The 18122-nt window shown below is 43.1% G+C and overlaps 1 protein-coding gene across 2 annotated transcripts; it reads left to right on the plus strand.

Annotated features, from left to right (window-relative positions):
• The first annotated feature begins 1850 nt into the window (after nt 1–1850).
• On the plus strand, nt 1851–16528 carry LOC311146506 (3-dehydrosphinganine reductase-like). 2 transcript variants are annotated; one of them, XR_014614689.1, is made up of 11 exons: nt 1851–2340; nt 3989–4078; nt 4176–4232; nt 4395–4460; nt 6138–6233; nt 11017–11208; nt 13093–13176; nt 13276–13359; nt 13529–13630; nt 13846–15477; nt 15747–16528. XR_014614689.1 is itself a non-coding variant. In XM_084183012.1 (10 exons), the coding sequence occupies exons 1-10, from the start codon at nt 2152–2154 to the stop codon at nt 13963–13965; spliced, it is 1080 nt and encodes a 359-aa protein (XP_084039138.1). In that variant the 5' UTR covers nt 1851–2151; the 3' UTR covers nt 13966–16528. The 2 variants fall into 2 exon arrangements, 1 of the variants encoding a protein (XP_084039138.1); XM_084183012.1 differs by having other exon boundaries at nt 13846–16528.
• The last annotated feature ends 1594 nt before the right edge of the window (nt 16529–18122 follow it).

An 18122-nucleotide genomic window follows, 5' to 3' on the forward strand; every position in this document is an offset into this window, starting at 1 on the left:
GCCCTCCCTTCTCTTTATTTTCAACTTTCCATTTCACAGTTTTTTTTATTGTTGAATTAAACTCCTACATTGTCCTTTTTGCCTCAGTGGATCGACGTTAACTTTTTCTGCCCATTCCCAAAAGCGATTGGCTGTAGGCTGTTTGTCCATTATACTCAGGAGCACCTCTTGGTTCCAAATCCACAGAGTTTCCTACCCAAGGAGTGTCGTTGCTCATTCTGCGGCCCTTAAAGAGTGGGCAATCAGCTTAAATCCAATCAGTTTTTCATATTAAACTTAGGCCTACATATTGCACCGTAGATACTGTAATTTCCTGTACATTGGGTGGCAGTAAAAGGGGGGGTCCTTTATACTCAGGAGCACTTCTAGTTTCCAAATCTACAGAGTTTACACCCAGAGGAGCATAGCTGCTGATTTTGCTGCCCTTAAAGAGTGGCCAATACAATAAGCTTAAATACAATCATATTTTCATATTAGACATACAGTACATATTGCAGATTATAAAATGTTCTGTACGTTGTGTCACAGTAAAAGTGGGATCCATTCTACTCAAGAGCACTTCTAGTTTTCAAATCCACAGTTTACACCCCAAGGAGCATTGCTGCTCATTCTGTGACCCTTTAAGAGTGGCCAGTCAGTTGAAATACAGTACGTTTTTCATATTGGACATACATATTGCAACATACACAATTATCTGTACAAAACAGATTAGTTTGAACAAAAAGCTAGGTCATAGGAAGTGTTGCTGTACATCTACTATGGTCAAACAACTTAAGGTGTGGTGCCTGGACACTATATGGCACTGTACAGGATTGTTTGTGTCCATAAAACCAGGGTCTAGTCTGCACTTTTGTACTGTCGCTTTAACTCTCTGATGACTTACTAATTCAGGACTATATCTTTATTACGAAACAATAAATTAACTATTCTAGCTTAAGCTTTGTTCGCTTCCAGTGAGAACTAAAATGCCAATCTATGCCAGACTTGCCCTATAATGGAGGTGACAAATTCTGACTATTAGCAGGTGATTAGGTGCGAAGCTTAAGAGAAACAAAGGTAACAATGTGATCAGATCGAGTGTTAACTGACTGGCATACCTGTAAATGACCTACATTATCCTAATGATGAGAATGCTGCAGCCTTTATTAATTTAAATGTGCCAGCCTTACGCGCCAAAACGTGCGTCAGGTCAAGTGTTTTGGCAAGACAAATAAAATATTTTTTGAGGCAGTATCCTAGTAAGATCATGTTGCTACAGGTTAGTATCACCCCATCATCAAATATTTATTTAAATGACGTGGAAACAATGTTGAATCACAACCTGATTCAACCAGTTTATGCCCAGTGGGCTCACTCAGATGAATAGGATCTTGCATATAATTTGAAACTTGTGTTTTTAATATTGATGATCAATTTCACGAAAGTAATGGATTAATTAACTTAATCGTGATATTTGTTATGAATAAAGTATGTTTTTAAAAAACCAAATTGCATCTTCAAACATATTGTTTGTTTGTTTGTAGAATGAGCAGCGACGCTCCTCGGAGTGTAAACGCTGTGGATTTGGAACCTACAAATGCTCCTGAGTAGAATCGACTCCCCTTTTACTGCGACACAACGTACGGTGCAATAAATGACAGGAGTACACACATAAAAAACAAACATTGTTGAACATTTAGGCTTGAAAAAATAAGAAATAAACAAACCATAGAAATAGCTACTTTCAAGTATTCTTTGTATTATAACTAGTATACCGTATATAGATAATTGTCCACATTTTCCATCATTTCCGCCTTATTATTCATTTACTAAGCATACAGGAAGGGAATCTTGTTTCCAAAAATCCGTGACCCGGAAGTACTTCGTTGTTCTTGCCTGTTTCACAGCGGTTGATTTGTTTTTGTTCATGTTGCAGCTTGGCAGGAACAGAGCGCTAGATCGTAGAACCAAGGTCCACCCTATAGCTCAGTGGGTCAACCACAGCAATTTGTCTTAGGAGAAATCCTTCTGACTCGCTGCCAAATATACTGCTAGAAAACTCCTCCTCTGTATGTTTTATCGCAACCCTTTTGACCAGCCCCCGCGATTCGCTCCTACTGAGTCCAAAAGCGAACGTTAGCTACCAAGCTAACCAAACTGCCAGTTTCACCCATGTCCTATGAGGAAGGGTTCAGTTCAACGATCACGGATTGGCTTTTCTTCAATTCCTGGTGGCTCCTTTTGCCTTTGATCATGCTTCTAGTCGTTGTTGCATTCATCGTTGCCTTCGTGTTGCTGTTGTATATGATATCCCCTTTGATTAGCCCAAAACCTCTCAAATTAAATGGGGCCCACGTCGTGGTAAGTGCCCATTGTTGTAACCATTGGACGGTAGGGTGAAGATATTTAATAAGAAACGGCGCGTGAACGCAACAGATAGCTCATCTAGCCTACGACACGCCTAAAATGAATTGACAGCTAGTAACAACTCCGTTTTCTAGTTAGATGTGAAAACTCTAGTATTGCAATACTGGCATCTGTGGTTTGCTTCTGTAGGTAGTCAAAGCTAGTCAAAAATACTACATTTTCTCATTGTCTTATGTACAGCCAACATGGACATTTGTGTAGAAGAAACACATGTACTAACTTGCAAAAGCCACATTATAATTAAGCAATAAGGCACGAGGGTATATGGCCTGCTAAGGGCTGTTCTTAAGCGCAACGCTGAGTGGCTGGATACAGCCCTTAGTCGTGGTATATTGGCCATTTACGACAAACCCCCAAATTGCCTTATTGCTATTATAAACTGCTTACCAACGTAATTAGAGCAGTAAAAATAAATGGTCTGTCATACCCGTGGTATACATTCTGATATACCACAGCTGTCAGCATTCAGGGCTCAAACCAGCCAGTTTATAATGACCTACACTACCGGTCAAAAGTTTTCGAACACCTACTAATTCAAGGGTTTTTCTTTATTTTTACTATTTTCTACATTGTATAATAATAGTGAAGACATCAAAACTATGCAATAACACATATGGAATCCTGTTGTAACCAAAAAAGTGTTAAACAAATCAAAATATATTTTATATTTGAGATTCTTCAAAGGAGCCACCCTTTGCCATGATGACAGCTTTGCGCGCTCTTGGCATTCTCTCAACCAGCTTCATGAGGTAGTCACCTGGAATGCATTTCAATTAACAGGTGTGCCTTGTTAAAAGTTAATTTGTGGAATTTCTTTCCTTAATGCGTTTGAGCCAATCAGTTGTGTTGTGACAAGGTGGTGGTGGGGGTGGGGGGGGGGTATTTGGTAAAAGACCAAGTCCATATTATATAAAGAACAGCTCAAATAAGCAAAGAGAAATGACAGTCCATCATTACTTTAAGACATGAAGGTCAGTCAATCTGGACCATTTCAAGAACTTTGAACGTTTCTTCAAGTGCAGTCGCAAAAACCATCAAGCGCTATGATGAAACTGGCAAAGAAGAAGAGTGATGGAGTGCTGCATCAGATGACCTGGCCTCCACAATCACCCGACCTCAACCCATTTGAGATGATTTAGGATGAGTTGGACCGCAGAGTGAAGGAAAAGCAGCCAACAACTGCTCAGCATATGTGGGAACTCCTTCAAGACTGTTGGAAAAGCATTCCAGGTGACTACCTCATGAAGCTGGTTGAGAGAATGCCAAGAGTGTGCAAAGCTGTCATCAAGGCAAAAGGTGGCTACTGTGAAGAATTTCAAATATAAAATATTTTTTTGGTTACTACATGATTCCATTCCATATGTGTTATTTCATAGTTTTGATGTCTTCACTAGTATTCTACAATGTAGAAAATAGTTTTAAAAAATAAAGAAAAACCCTTGAATGAGGTGTTCTAAAACTTTTGACAGGTAGTGTATATGTGTTGGACTTTGACCCCAGGGCATTGCCCCAGGGGCCCAGCCCTTGTATTTAACTTTAGATGGAATGTCCCTCCTCTCTCTCACCACCTCTCAACCTGCAGGTCACTGGAGGCTCCAGTGGAATAGGGAAAAGCATTGCTATGGAGTGCTACAGACAAGGAGCCTTCATCACACTAGTGGCAAGAGACGAAGTTAGCAGAAATACACAAAACATCAATGTCCTTGACTCTTTTGCCCTGTTCTTCACCCAGCCAGCACATTTATCAAGCCTTCTTTCTTTTTCATTAGAGTAAATTGGTTCAAGCGAAAAAAGAAGTAGAGAAATGTGCGATTAATGACAAGCAGGTATGTATTATGTAGCTACATGTTTTAGTACAACCTGGAAGAAGAAAGACAATGCTTTTTTGGGATGCAAGTAAATGATAAAATATTGACCCTGATGATCTCATTGGCAACTTCTTACATGAGCACTGACTGTTTTGGTATTGGTATTCCTCTTCCACTCAGGTTGTGCTCTGCATATCAGTTGACGTGTCCAAGGACTACAGACAGGTGGAAAGTGTGATTAAGCAGGTAAATCACAAGTGATAGGCAATGTTCCCTCTAAGCTGCGTGCAGCTCCCCCGGGACTGCCACACAGAGGAAATATCAGCCCCTGCAGAGAAGCACGAGATTGAACTTCACTCAACTTTCTAGTTTTCCCCTTTAGTTAACACTATCAACTTTACCCTCTAATGTGAGAATTGTGATCGAATCAACGCAATATTAGCCACTTTCAATGCAACATACCGAAACAAAACGAACTATGCAAGAGATTTTCTTGTGGACAGAGCGCATTGGAGTGGGATTCTATTGCGTTGACAGGCATATACTCTACCAGACCGGTGCGCCATAACCAGAGCTGCAGTATCCCTATATGCAAATAGACCATTGCCATATATGGATCTGTGTAATTTACTTTGAACTGGACTGTGTTCACAGCATGAGTGGTCGCGAGTAGATGCGCTTGTTTTGAGATCAAAGTGAGAGCTGCATGTAGCCACCTGTGCACATTTGTTGAGGGGAACGGCACCCCTGTACCTTCAGGCTCTGATCAGTCCCTACACCCAAACGAGGACATTGCGTTCATCCACCTCTGGCCTGCTGGCTCCCCTTCCTCTGCGGAAGCACAGCTCCCCCTCAGCCCAGTCAAAACTGTTCGCTGCTCTGGCACCCCAATGGTGGAACAAGCTCCCTCACGACGCCAGGACAGCGGAGTCACTCACCACCTTCCGGAGACATTTGAAACCCCACCTCTTTAAGGAATACCTGGGATAGGCTAAAGTATTCCTTCTAACCCCCCCCCCCCCCCCCCCAAATTGTAAAGTGGTTATCCCACTGGCTATAGGGTGAACGCACCAATTTGTGAGTCGCTCTGGCTAAGAGCGTCTGCTAAATGACGTTAATGTGCCCTTGAGCAAGGCACTTAACCCTAATTGCTCCTGTAAGTCGCTCTGGTTAAGAGCGTCTGCTAAATGACTAAAATGTAAAATGTAAAATGTAAATTTGTTCATGTTCTTTGCTAGTAAGTGAGTTATTAGCCCAGTTATAGCTAATTTCTAGTCAGCAATGGGGGAGTGGTTGCTTCCTACAAGAGCACAAAACATACCCATTTATAACCATCTTTGAAAAACAAGTCAGGTAAATAATTTGATTTTTGTCTTAAAGGGGTAGTGTTGTATTTTGAGATGCTTGAATAAGCTAAGTAGCCATTAGGCAGAGGGTAGCATAATTTGTCTGATTCTCTGTAATAGTGGTATGGGAATAATAATGCATTTTATTTTGTAAAGTGGTTTCTTGCATCAAACAACACAACATGTTCAGTCACCTCCTGGTCTGAAGGACAAGTGGATAAGCCCTGCATGTTTTTTTCTAAAAGTCCAATGGAATGTAGGCCTACATTGAACACCACACATTGGCTGCTACTGTAGGCTGAATGATAGAACAGATATTTTCATGTTAAAATGTTATGGGATGCATTTTCTCTATTGTTTTTTACTTGGCCACTGTTATAACCGTAACTTAAAGCGGGTTCAGCCTCAGTGTTCACAGTAAACACGTGCCAAAAGTTGCTCAGAATTTTCACTATTTTCAAGTTTGCGCTCAGCAGACCTGAAATTTGCTCAGTTACGAAAAGATTTGTGAACATTGGTGAATTTAACTTTTGTATAATGATTTGCAAAAGACATCAATATCATTTAATCCATTTAGTGTCAAGAGAAGCTTGGGCCGGTGGACATGCTGGTGAACTGTGCTGGGACGTCCTTCTCTGGGAAGTTTGAGGAGGTGGAGGTGGAGCGCTTCAGAGTAAGTAGGTAACTAGTAGGTAGGGGAGGCTACAGTAACTAACCAGGGGAATAGACAGACAGGGCTGGAAGGGTGAACATATAAACCCAACTCCTTACAGTATGTGCCCCAGAAAACCTTAATGTTGTGCCAAAACTAACTGAATAGGTAATGAGACAAGATTCCCAGAGTCAATGGGTTTGATGTACAGTGGGGAGAACAAGTATTTGATACACTGCCAATTTTGCAGGTTTTCCTACTTACAAAGCATGTAGAGGTCTGTCATTTTTATCATAGGTACACTTCAACTGTGAGAGACGGAATCACATTTTATGATTTTTAAGTAATTAATTTGCATTTTATTGCATGACATAAGTATTTGATCACCTACCAACCAGTAAGAATTCCGGCTCTCACAGACCTGTTAGTTTTTCTTTAAGAAGCCCTCCTGTTCTCCACTCATTACCTGTATTAACTGCACCTGTTTGAACTCGTTACCTGTATAAAAGACACCTGTCCACACAATCAAACAGACTCCAACCTCTCCACAATGGCCAAGACCAGACAGCTGTGGAAGGACATCAGGGTTACAATTGTAGACCGGGATGGGCTACAGGACAATATGCAAGCAACTTGGTGAGAAGGCAACAACTGTTGGCGCAATTATTAGAAAATGGAAGAAATTCAAGATGACGGTCAATCACCCTCGGTCTGGGGCTCCATGCAAGATCTCACCTCGTGGGGCATCAATGATCATGAGGAAGGTGAGGGATCAGCCCAGAACTACACGGCAGGACCTGGTCAATGACCTGAAGAGAGCTGGGACCACAGTCTCAAAGAAAACCATTAGTAACACACTACGCCGTCATGGATTAAAATCCTGCAGCGCACGCAAGGTCCCCCTGCTCAAGCCAGCGCATGTCCAGGCCCGTCTGAAGTTTGCCAATGACCATCTGGATGATCCAGAGGAGGAATGGGAGAAGGTCATGTGGTCTGATGAGACAAAAATAGAGCTTTTTGGTCTAAACTCCACTCGCCGTGTTTGGAGGAAGAAGAAGGATGAGTACAACCCCAAGAACAATCCCAACCGTGAAGCATGGAGGTGGAAACATCATTCTTTGGGGATGCTTTTCTGCAAAGGGGACAGGACGACTGCAGCGTATTGAGGGGAGGATGGATGGGGCCATGTATCGCGAGATCTTGGCCAACAACCTCCTTCCCTCAGTAAGAGCATTGAAGATGGGTCGTGGCTGGGTCTTCCAGCATGACAACGACCCGAAACACACAGCCAGGGCAACTAAGGAGTGGCTCCGTAAGAAGCATCTCAAGGTCCTGGAGTGGCCTAGCCAGTCTCCAGACCTGAACATCTTTGGAGGGAGCTGAAAGTCCGTATTGCCCAGTGACAGCCCCGAAACCTGAAGGATCTGGAGAAGGTCTGTATGGAGGAGTGGGCCAAAATCCCTGTTGCAGTGTGTGCAAACCTGGTCAAGACCTACAGGAAATGTATGATCTCTGTAATTGCAAACAAAGGTTTCTGTACCAAATATTAAGTTCTGCTTTTCTGATGTATCAAATACTTATGTCATGCAATAAAATGCAAATGTATTACCGTATTTTCCGCACTATAAGGCGCACTTAAAAGCCTTTAATTTTCTCAAAAAACGACAGTGCGCCTTATAATCCGGAGCGCCTTATATATGGATCAATTGGTTAATTGGTTGATCCATACTGGTTGTACACGGCGCTCAAGGCGCTCTGTCAAAATGTTTCAGTATGAAAAACCAATAAAAACAATTTAATAATAATGAAATGTTTCAGTACGACTGGTAAACTACAAAGCCGCACCGCTTGCAGCATTACGGCTACCGTAGTCAGTAAACACCGGTACTGTGCTTACTCACAGTCCCACACCACTTGTGTGTGTATAAAGACCCCAAAATGGCACCTTTCAAGAGACATGCTTATGACGCAGAGTTCAAGCTCAAGGCTGTCGGTCACGCAGTAGAATATGGGAATAGAGCAGCAGCGAGAGAATTCAACATTAATGAATCAATGGTACGGAAGTGGAGGAAGCAAGAAGATGACCTGCGCCAAGTAAAGAAGACTAAACAGAGTTTCCGAGGGAACAAAGCAAGATGGCCACAGTTAAAGGACAAACTCGAACAGTGGGTTGTTGAACAGAGAGCAGCAAGTAGAAGCGTCTCTACAGTCACTATTCGAATGAAGGCAACAGCACTAGCACGGGACATGATCATCGATGAATTTCGAGGCGGTCCTTCTTGGTGCTTTCGTTTTATGAAAAGACGTAATCTCTCCATCCGCACACGAACTACCGTCTCGCAGCAACTGCCAAAAGATTACCAAGAAAAGCTGGTCACTTTCCGCGCATACTGCAAAAAGAAGATCACTGAAAAGAAGATCCGGCCAGAGCACATCACCAACATGGACGTGGTTCCACTCACCTTTGATATTCCCGTGAACCGCACTGTGGAGAAAACGGGGACCAGTACGGTGTCTGTACGCACCACAGGGAATGAGAAGTCATCCTTCACTGTAGTTCTCGCCGTCATTCCGGGTGGATTAACTAAAGAACTCCAGCCGCTAGATATTGGTGTCAACAGGGCGTTCAAAGCTAGACTGCGAGCTGCGTGGGAGCAGTGGATGACAGAAGGCGAACACACATTCACCAAGACGGGGAGACAGCGCCGGGCGACTTACGCCACTATCTGCCAATGGATCGTGGATGCCTGGGCTGATATATCAGTCTCAACTGTGGTCCAAGCTTTCACGAAGGCAGGAATAATCTCTGAACTGCCAGGCAACAGCAGCGACACTGACTCGGATAATGACGAGAGGGAGCCGGGCAGGTTGGATGCCGTAGTAGCCCAACTGTTCAATTCGGACACTGAAGAAGAAGAATTCGAGGGATTCGTGGACGGGGAATGAACTGAAAAAGTGAGCTTTACGTGTTATACGTAACTGAACAATGTTGAGTTATGCACTAACGTTTGATTTAGTGGTATCAGACTGTTTCTTTTACTACGTGTTTACTGAATCAGGAAAAAGTTCCCCTCCACGTTTGGGAGAAGAGTGAGCAAGGCTGGGAGATATTGTTAATATGCACATTAACGTTTGAACAACGTTACCATGGGAGTGAACGGAGTTGTCAGAACGCTTAATAAAGTTTGACTTTATCTGACTGTTTTGTTGACATTCCCTTTAGCACAGCTCCATCTAGTGGATGCATAACGCAACCCCAGTCAAACGTTTGACTGCAGTATCTTCTATTCTATGCGCCTTATAATCAGGTGCGCCCTATATATGAAAACAGTTCTAAAATAGGCCATTCATTGAAGGTGCGCCTTATAATCTGGTGCGCCTTATAGTGCGGAAAGTACGGTACTTAAAAATCATACAATGTGATTTTCTGGATTTTTGTTTTAGATTCCGTCTCTCACAGTTGAAGTGTACCTATGATAAAAATGACAGACCTCTACATGCTTTGTAAGTAGGAAAACCTGCAAAATCAGCAGTGTATCAAATACTTGTTCTCCCCACTGTATGTCTGAAGGTGGAACCAAGGGTTCAGCTTTCAGTTTAAAGATGCAGCTAGCAAGCCATAAGGCTAGATGAGATTGCAGTCTAGGTCTGCAGCAGATTGGATTGCAATGGGAGAATGAGAGAGCGGTTTGATTCCAGGTTTAAAAGGTGGCAGGTTTCTTCGCTGTCTCACAGTCTAGGGATTGTTCAGATACCAAGATAATGACCGAAGGAAAATTAGATTGAATGTGTGTGTGTGCGCACATGTGTATGGACGCGAGTGTGTGTGCGTGAAGGGATTGTTCCGATACTAAGATAATGACCAAGGGTATGTGTGATTGTGTGTGTGTGTTCACCCCCACATCCTAATGTACTGTATACTGAACAAAAATATAAACGCAACATTTAAAGTGTTGGTCCCATGTTTCATGAGCTGAAATAAAAGATCTCAGAAATGTTCCAAACGCACAAAAAGCGTATTTCCCTCACCAGAGCTGTTGCCAGAGAATTTAATGTTAATTTCTCTACCATAAGCCGCCTCCAACGCCATTTTAGAGAATTTGGCAGTACGTCCAACCGACCTCACTACCGCAGACCACATGTAACCACTCCAGCCCAGGACCTCCACATCCGGCTTCTTCACCTGCGGGATCGTCTGAGACCAGCCACCCGGACAGCTGATGAAACTGAGGAGTATTTCTGTCTGTAATAAAGCCCTTTTGTCGCGAAAAACTCATTCTGATTGGCTGAGCCTGGCTCCCCAGTGGGTGGGTCTGGCTCACAAGTGGGTGGGCCTATGTCCTCCCAGGCGCACCCATGGCTGCGCCCCTGCCCAGTAATGTTAAATCCATAGATTAGGGACTAATGAATTTATTTAAATTGACTGATTTCCTTATATGAACTGTGACTCAGTAAAATCATTGAAATTGTTGCATGTTGCATTTATATTTTTGTTCAGTATATTTATTGGGCTTCATTACAATTCCTGGATGGAGCCTGGCTCTGCTGGCGCTGCTAGCCTAGCTCCTTCTCATCCTGGCATTCTGCTGCTGGTCACACCTCGTTAAGGGCCTGAAGTCATTAGGCCTCCCTCCAGAGAAATACTATTACTATGGAAACTGCACAGAAATATCATAACACATAACATATTGGAGGGCTATTTTTTCCTCCAGTAGTATGGGTATTACTCAGCTTTTATTATTAATTATAATAATAATAATACATAATTCATTACTTTTTGTGCTCCTTCCCTTGTCTATGACAGAGTCTGATGGAGGTGAACTACCTGGGCAGTGTGTATCCCACACGGGCCGTAATCACCACTATGAAGGAGCGGAGGATGGGACGCATCATGTTTGTCTCCTCCCAGGCTGGCCAGATTGGCCTGTTCGGCTACACTGCCTACTCCCCGTCCAAGTTCGCCCTTCGCGGCCTGGCTGAGTCTCTGCAGATGGAAGTGAGCAGTATATAGTTCCTCCTTCTACCCACATTGCAAATCAAATCACATTTTATTTGTCACATGCATCAAATACAACCGGTGTAGACCTTACCGTGAAATGCTTACTTACAAGCCCTTAACCAACAATGCAGTTCAAGAAATAGAGTAAATAAACTAAAGTAATCAAATATATATATATATCAAAAAGTAACACAAGCAAATTACATAACAATAACGAGGCTATATACAGGGGGTACCGGTACTGAGTCAATGTGCGGGGGTACAGGTTAGTCGAGGTAATTTGTAAATTGACTATGCATAGATAATAAACAGCAAGTAGCAGCAGTGTCAAAACAAAGGGAAGGTCAATATAAATAATCCGGGTGACCATTTGATTAATTGTTCAGCAGTCTTATGGCTTGGGGGTAGAAGCTGTTAAGGAGCATTTTGGTCCTAGACTTGGCGCTACGGTACCGCTTGCCGTGCGGTAGCAGAGAAAACGGTCTATGACTTGGGTGACTGGAGTGTTTGACAATTTTTTGGGCCTTCCTCTGACACCGCCTAGTATATAGGTCCTGGATGTCAGGAAGATTGGCCCCAGTGATATACTGGGCCATACGCACTACCCTCTGTAGCGGCTTACGGTCAGATGCCGAGCAGTTGCCATACCAGGCGGTGATGCAACCGGTCAAGATGCTCTCGATGGTGCAGCTGTAGAACTTATTGAGGATCTGGGGACCCATGCAACATTTTTTCAGTCTCCTGAGGGGGAAAAGGTGTTGTCGTGCCCTCTTCACAACTGTCTTGGTGTGTTTGGACCATGATAGTTCGTCGGTGATGTGGACACCAAGGAACTTGAAACTCTCGATCCGCTCTACTTCAGCCCCGTAGGTGTTAATGGGGGCCTGTTCGGCCCTCCTTTTCCTATAGTCCACGATCAGCTCCTTTGTCTTGCTCACGTTGAGGGAGAGGTTGTTGTCCTGGCACCACACTGCCAGGACTCTGACCTCTTCCCTATAGGCGGTCTCATCGTTGTCGGTGATCAGGCCTACCACTGTTGTGTCGTCAGCAAACTTGATGATGGTGTTGGAGTCTTGCTTGGCCATGCAGTCATGGGTGAACAGGGAGTACAGGAGGGGACTAAGCACGCACCCCTGAGGGGCCCCAGTGTTGAGGATCAGCGTGGCATATGTGTTGTTGCCTACCCTTACCACCTGGGGGTGGCCCGTCAGGAAGTCCAGGATCCAGTTGCAGAGGGAGGTGTTTAGTCCCAGGGTCCTTAGCTTAGTGATGAGCTTTGTGGGCACCATGGTGTTGAACGCTGAGCTGTAGTCAATGAACAGCATTTTCACATAGGTGTTCCTTTTGTCCAGGTGGGAAAGGGCAGTGTGGAGTGCGATTGAGATTGCGTCATCTGTGGATCTGTTGGGGCGGTATGCGAATTGGAGTGGGTCTAGGGTTTCCGGCATGATGATGTTGATGTGAGCCATGACCAGCCTTTCAAAGCACTTCATGGCTACCGACGTGAGGACTACAGGGCGGTAATCATTTAGGCAGGTTACCTTCGCTTTCTTGGGCGCAGGGACTATGTTGGTCTGTTTGAAACATATAGGTATTACAGACTCGGTCAGGGAGAGGTTGAAAATGTCAGTGAAGACACTTGCCAGTTGGTCCACGCATGCTTTGAGTACACGTCCTGGTAATCCATCTGGCCCCGCGGCTTTATGAATGTTGACCTGTTTAAAGGTCTTGCTCACATCGGCTACGGAGAGCGTGATCACACAGTCGTCCAGAACAGCTGGTGCTCTCATGCCAAAAGGTACAATTCGCTCCATTTGGATAAGTCTCTTTGGCCTCTTTGTGGCTGATTTAATGTACTCTTTCCTCTACTCCTCACTGCAGATGAAGCCATATAATATCTATGTGACAATTGCCTACCCCCCTGACACTGACACTCCAGGACTAGCAGAGGAGAATAGGACAAAGGTAAGTCTCCTCATGAAAAAGGGGAAAGTTTAAATGTTCTCTTCTTTTGTCTTTTATCTGACGCCTCAAGTTATATTTTCTCCCTTCGTCCTTCCATAGCCTTTAGAGACTAGGCTGATCTCCGAGACATCTGGGGTGACTCAGCCGGAGCAGGTTGCTAAAATCGTGGTCAAGGATGCTGTGGTAAGAGACTGCATTCTCGACAACTGTCCCTATCACATTCACTCTGCTTCAGGCCAACACAATAAGCTTTATCAGTACATCCCTTCCAGTCAGGACCATAGAGAGAATTGCTCTCTAGAAGTGTGATAAAGCAGTTTTTCTGACAGTCATGTCTTTGTGCCCCATACAGCAGGGGAACTTCAACAGCTCTGTGGGGCCTGACGGCTACATGCTCTCAGCTCTCACCTGTGGAATGTCACCTGTCACCTCCATAACAGAGGGCCTCCAGCAGGTAACAACAGTACAGGAATGGTACTGTCACGGTCCCAATACAACACACCCAAAATATTACTCTGTGGTCTTTTGGTAAACGTGTTAACTGAACCTTAACTATCAACTTATCAAAGCAATTTTGTATCTATTACACATCTATTATAACCATAGAGATAGAATTAAGTCATTATATTTATATGATTATAACATAATGTTAATGTGACCTCTGTGCAGATTGTGACCATGGGGCTGTTCCGGACCATTGCTCTGTTCTACCTGGGGAGTTTCGACAGCATTGTGCGTCGCTGTATGATCGAGAGGGAGCAGTCCAAAGCAGTGGACAAGAGGGAGTAACACACCCACCCAACCTCCTCATACACCCCCCACCCCCCACCTCTCCATCCTCCCCGAGTCATAGCCACTGAAAAACCCCACCGAGCCACCGCTCCTCTGGCCCCCCCCTTCTTCCCCTAGAGGGCACAACCCTGGGTATGCCAAATGGCCAGACATCTCATGCACCAGTGATAATATTTAACTAAAGAAGATGGCGGATGTCATTTCCACTTGACCTGTGATGTAACACATAACATTCTTGGCAGCCATTTTGTTTGTCTATTTTTTCATCATTCCAGTGATATTGTTTACTCGTGCGCTGTGAAATGTTTTAATTGTAACTGTCCACTTGATTCTATTGTTTAGTCTGCTTTACTCAAGGGTCTATGAGGGCAGTCTAAACACCACTACTAGCCTGCTGTAGGCCTAGTCAACACCTGACACTTTAGCCTACATTTGGGGCTCCCTGCCCTACTTGTTTTTTCTTCCATGCAGAGAGGAAAGTAAGGGATAGCCAGTCTGACAGGTTATGTCAGCATGTTGACCTGCAATTCCTTTACCAAGAGTCTGAGAAAATACCAACGCAAACAGACCGTTCTGAGTAAGCTAGCTTTATAACCTTAAACTTTATCTTCACCAAATGTGTTCTGTTCCGCCTTCCAAAGCTTTTTTCTTTTGCAGGCAAAGCTTTATTCACTCTGTTTTACCCTGTGCCCCTCCATGTGCTGTCTATGTAGCGTGGTGTTTTGGCCCGTGCTGTGAATGCATTAACTAAACTTAGAGGTTATTTTGCATTACTTAACAGTAATGAGAGAGGGCATAGCAAGAGGGCAATGCAAAAATGTAATTTGCTTCCTGGAAATGATCATCCAAGGCATTTTCAGGTAGAGAGATTGTATGTGCAAGTACAAATGAATTTGTGTGTGCTGTGCATGTAGCCGATTGGAGAGATTTTAATGCAGTGTTGTGTTACAATATGTTTGAATGACTGTACGCTGACCAAGCCTACTCCAGGGAGAGCGAAAAGCCATTGGACACTGGTGGTGGCTGGGAAAAAAGAAGAACCTCCTCTGTAATGTATTCCTCTTATTTGCCTGTCACTTTCATGTCATCTTATTTGTGTTTCTTACCTGAGGTAGAAGCAGCATGTAAAAGGTCAGCATGGGACAGTCATACGATGTAGTACAAGAACAAATCCACTAACAGCTGATGCCAGACTGATCCACTCTTTCCGGTTTTCCTAAGAGGTTGTGGGTCTTTGTGTATGTGTGATCTGTGCACATGTTTTGCCACCTTAGGATTGATGGGGTGGTGTCAGGACAAGGCATGGGGTGTGACTCGCAGGTTCGAGCGAAGTCCCCTTAGGCCTAGAGAGGGCGCCAGAGCTGTATTTTAAATAGAGGCCAAGAGATGAAGAGGGACTGGCAAGCTCATATGGGAGCGCTGTGCTGTTGTATTATCTAATTTGACATTTCATTCACAGTTACTGTGGACGTTTTCCTATATGTTCCTATCTGGTTGTTATTTGTCTCGGTAAGTATTCACAGATTCCTCCTGAAGTCCTCTAAAGTGGGAGAGAAAAATGAAAACGCGAGCTCATGCAAGTCTTCCATCCATCAACTATGGGGAGAATGTACTTAACTTTAATACAAACCATAGGCTACGAAACAGAAAGTATACATTATTTTTAGAAAATCCACCAATATTTGAATGCCAAAATGTATTAAGAGACAATTTCTGTAAATGCAATTCAGCTATTTGAAATTTATTTTGTTTGATGTTGCTTCTCTGTTCTATCCTAGAAATCGTTTGTAATGCAGTCAAGCACTACAATTGTGGGGACCCATTCCAAGCCTTAAGAGATAACTACAGATGATGTTAATGCTAAAATAATCAAATTCATCCACAGAAAAAAACTTGGCTTAAGCCGCTTGTGGTTTACCAGTTCATATGATATGATTTTTCTATGTAAATGCTAACTGTTTTACTGTGGTTTTTTGTTGTTATCAATTCCAGTTGAGTTTTTGTACAAAAAGGCCTTACTCAAACCCAAAATATCGAAGTGAGAATGCATGATTCAACTCTGAGGTTCTCATTTGACATTGGTTCAAGGCACACTGTCACTGTCCAGCAATCAGTAGCTTAAGTTCGGGTGTCTACTTGTCATTTTGTCATCTGTGTACATTTTTAGCTTTCAGACTCACTCTTATCTTGAGGTAGCAACACATTCATGTTGTAGTTGATAGACATTTGGTATAATAAGCTATGTAAATTAAGCCTATGCTCACAATATGTTAAAACACTACAACCAAGTTTTTAAATGCTCTTGTTTTCCCATTCGTTGATGTCGTCCAGAGATATTTAAAATATTATATAGAGTTTATAAGTACAGTACTACTGAATATTATCATGATGCATTCCGCTTCTGTTCCCATCTTATTGGTTGTGTTATGTTTTGTTTTTGCCAAACATGTAAGAATTTAACCTTGTGTGCCATTGAAAAGAAAAATGTAAGGAGTGGAACAATGTTGCTTTGTCTTATTTTCTTACATGATAAAACAAAATAAATAACTTTGGAAAATGGCATTTTCTCATATCTTTTCTTTCTTCTTTCACAATGTGTCCTGTTTTAGTTCTAGGTGGGGGTTTTCCTCCTTCCAATGCCCATCTGGATCTGTTTTAGGTTAAATTATATATTTGTTCTGCACTAAGTAGGCTACTGAACACATTTTGAAAGCTTTTAGGCTTTGTTATTACACTGGTATGGAACCTAACCTATACCGTATGTATAGGTATACTTAGTTCAATGCACTGACTGTAAGTCGGTCTGGATACGACTGTCTGCTAAATCAAGGGTTCCCAAACTTTTTCACTCAGGCCCCGTTCCAGCAATGGGGAACATTCCGCGCCACCCCTGCGCGCATGCATGCGCCATGTCTATTTCTATGGGCACAAGCACTGTTCATGACAAACTGTTCACACCCCTCTTGTTGGCGGAGAGCACATTTTGCAGGTTTAAAGCATATTTCCTGCAATTCTACACATTTTGTCAATTGGTGCAGAGAACATTTTTGCAGTTTTAAAGCTAATTTTGCAATTCTATACATTTTGCCATGTCTAATGTGAATTCTTGTAATATTTGAGTTGACTCAAACAACAAAATCTATGGGCTAAAAAACATTAGCTGACATGGGCTAGTTGAGACACCCGCGCCCACCATGCCGACCCCGGGGGCGCGCCCCACAGTTTGGGAACCACTGTGCTAAATGACCAAAATGTAAAAAATGTATTTGTTTATCTGTGTTTGCTTTGTTTGGATTCTGAGCTTACATTATTCAGTTGCCGAGGGTTGCACAGCCTAGATACATACACAACCTATGGCTACTGTTGATCAATCCTGGCTCCTGTGTTTACAGAAGCTGAGTGGAGTGGATGTTCTGTACCACTCCATACCATTACAGAGTATTTCAGTTTTTATGTACAGTGGGTGCGTGCGGCCAGGTGGTTATTGAGGGGCTACTGTGGGTACTGTGGGTGGATGTGAGGTTTTACATATTCTGTTTGAGTAGTGGACTTTCATCTTCCATGAGGGGACAGCCTGGGCAGTCAGTAGCTATAGTATAGCTCCCTCAGATCAGCATGAAGACTGCATGAAGATTTAGAAGCTGTGTTGCCCTGTCAGAGAATGTGTAGATAGATTTAGACAGAGAGACTGAGCGAGAGATTCACAGACACACTGGAAGAAAGAGCAAAACACAGAACATCCAAATACACGTCCACCAATGAGATGGATGGATGTCCATAAGGGGGCTAGATTAAAACAGTCCCTTTATGAGGAATCAGAATGGTGTAGTCCTGTCTAGTAAGGGTTCAGCAATTATTAATCAGGCAGGGCTTAGGAGAGTAAGATTGAAGATTCTAATTCTTCAAATAAAGCAAGGTTCACCAATTTCTAAAACTTGATCTGAATTGATACTACTGTCCATAATAGTTGAAAAGTCTATTCACCATGATATTTTGAGCCATAAAATCTTAGGGAAAGGTTAGGGTTATGCCAACCTTTTATGCACTAGATAAGAATTCAAGGTCAAAATCCTATCATGCCTATCATGGCATCAATTTCTCAATTGTATTCCAGATCAAACGTAAGTAACCAAATGAGAAGGACATTTAGGCCT

The sequence above is a fragment of the Coregonus lavaretus genome, assembly GCF_964263955.1.
Source record: "Coregonus lavaretus genome assembly, chromosome: 19".
Lineage (NCBI taxonomy): Eukaryota > Metazoa > Chordata > Actinopteri > Salmoniformes > Salmonidae > Coregonus > Coregonus lavaretus.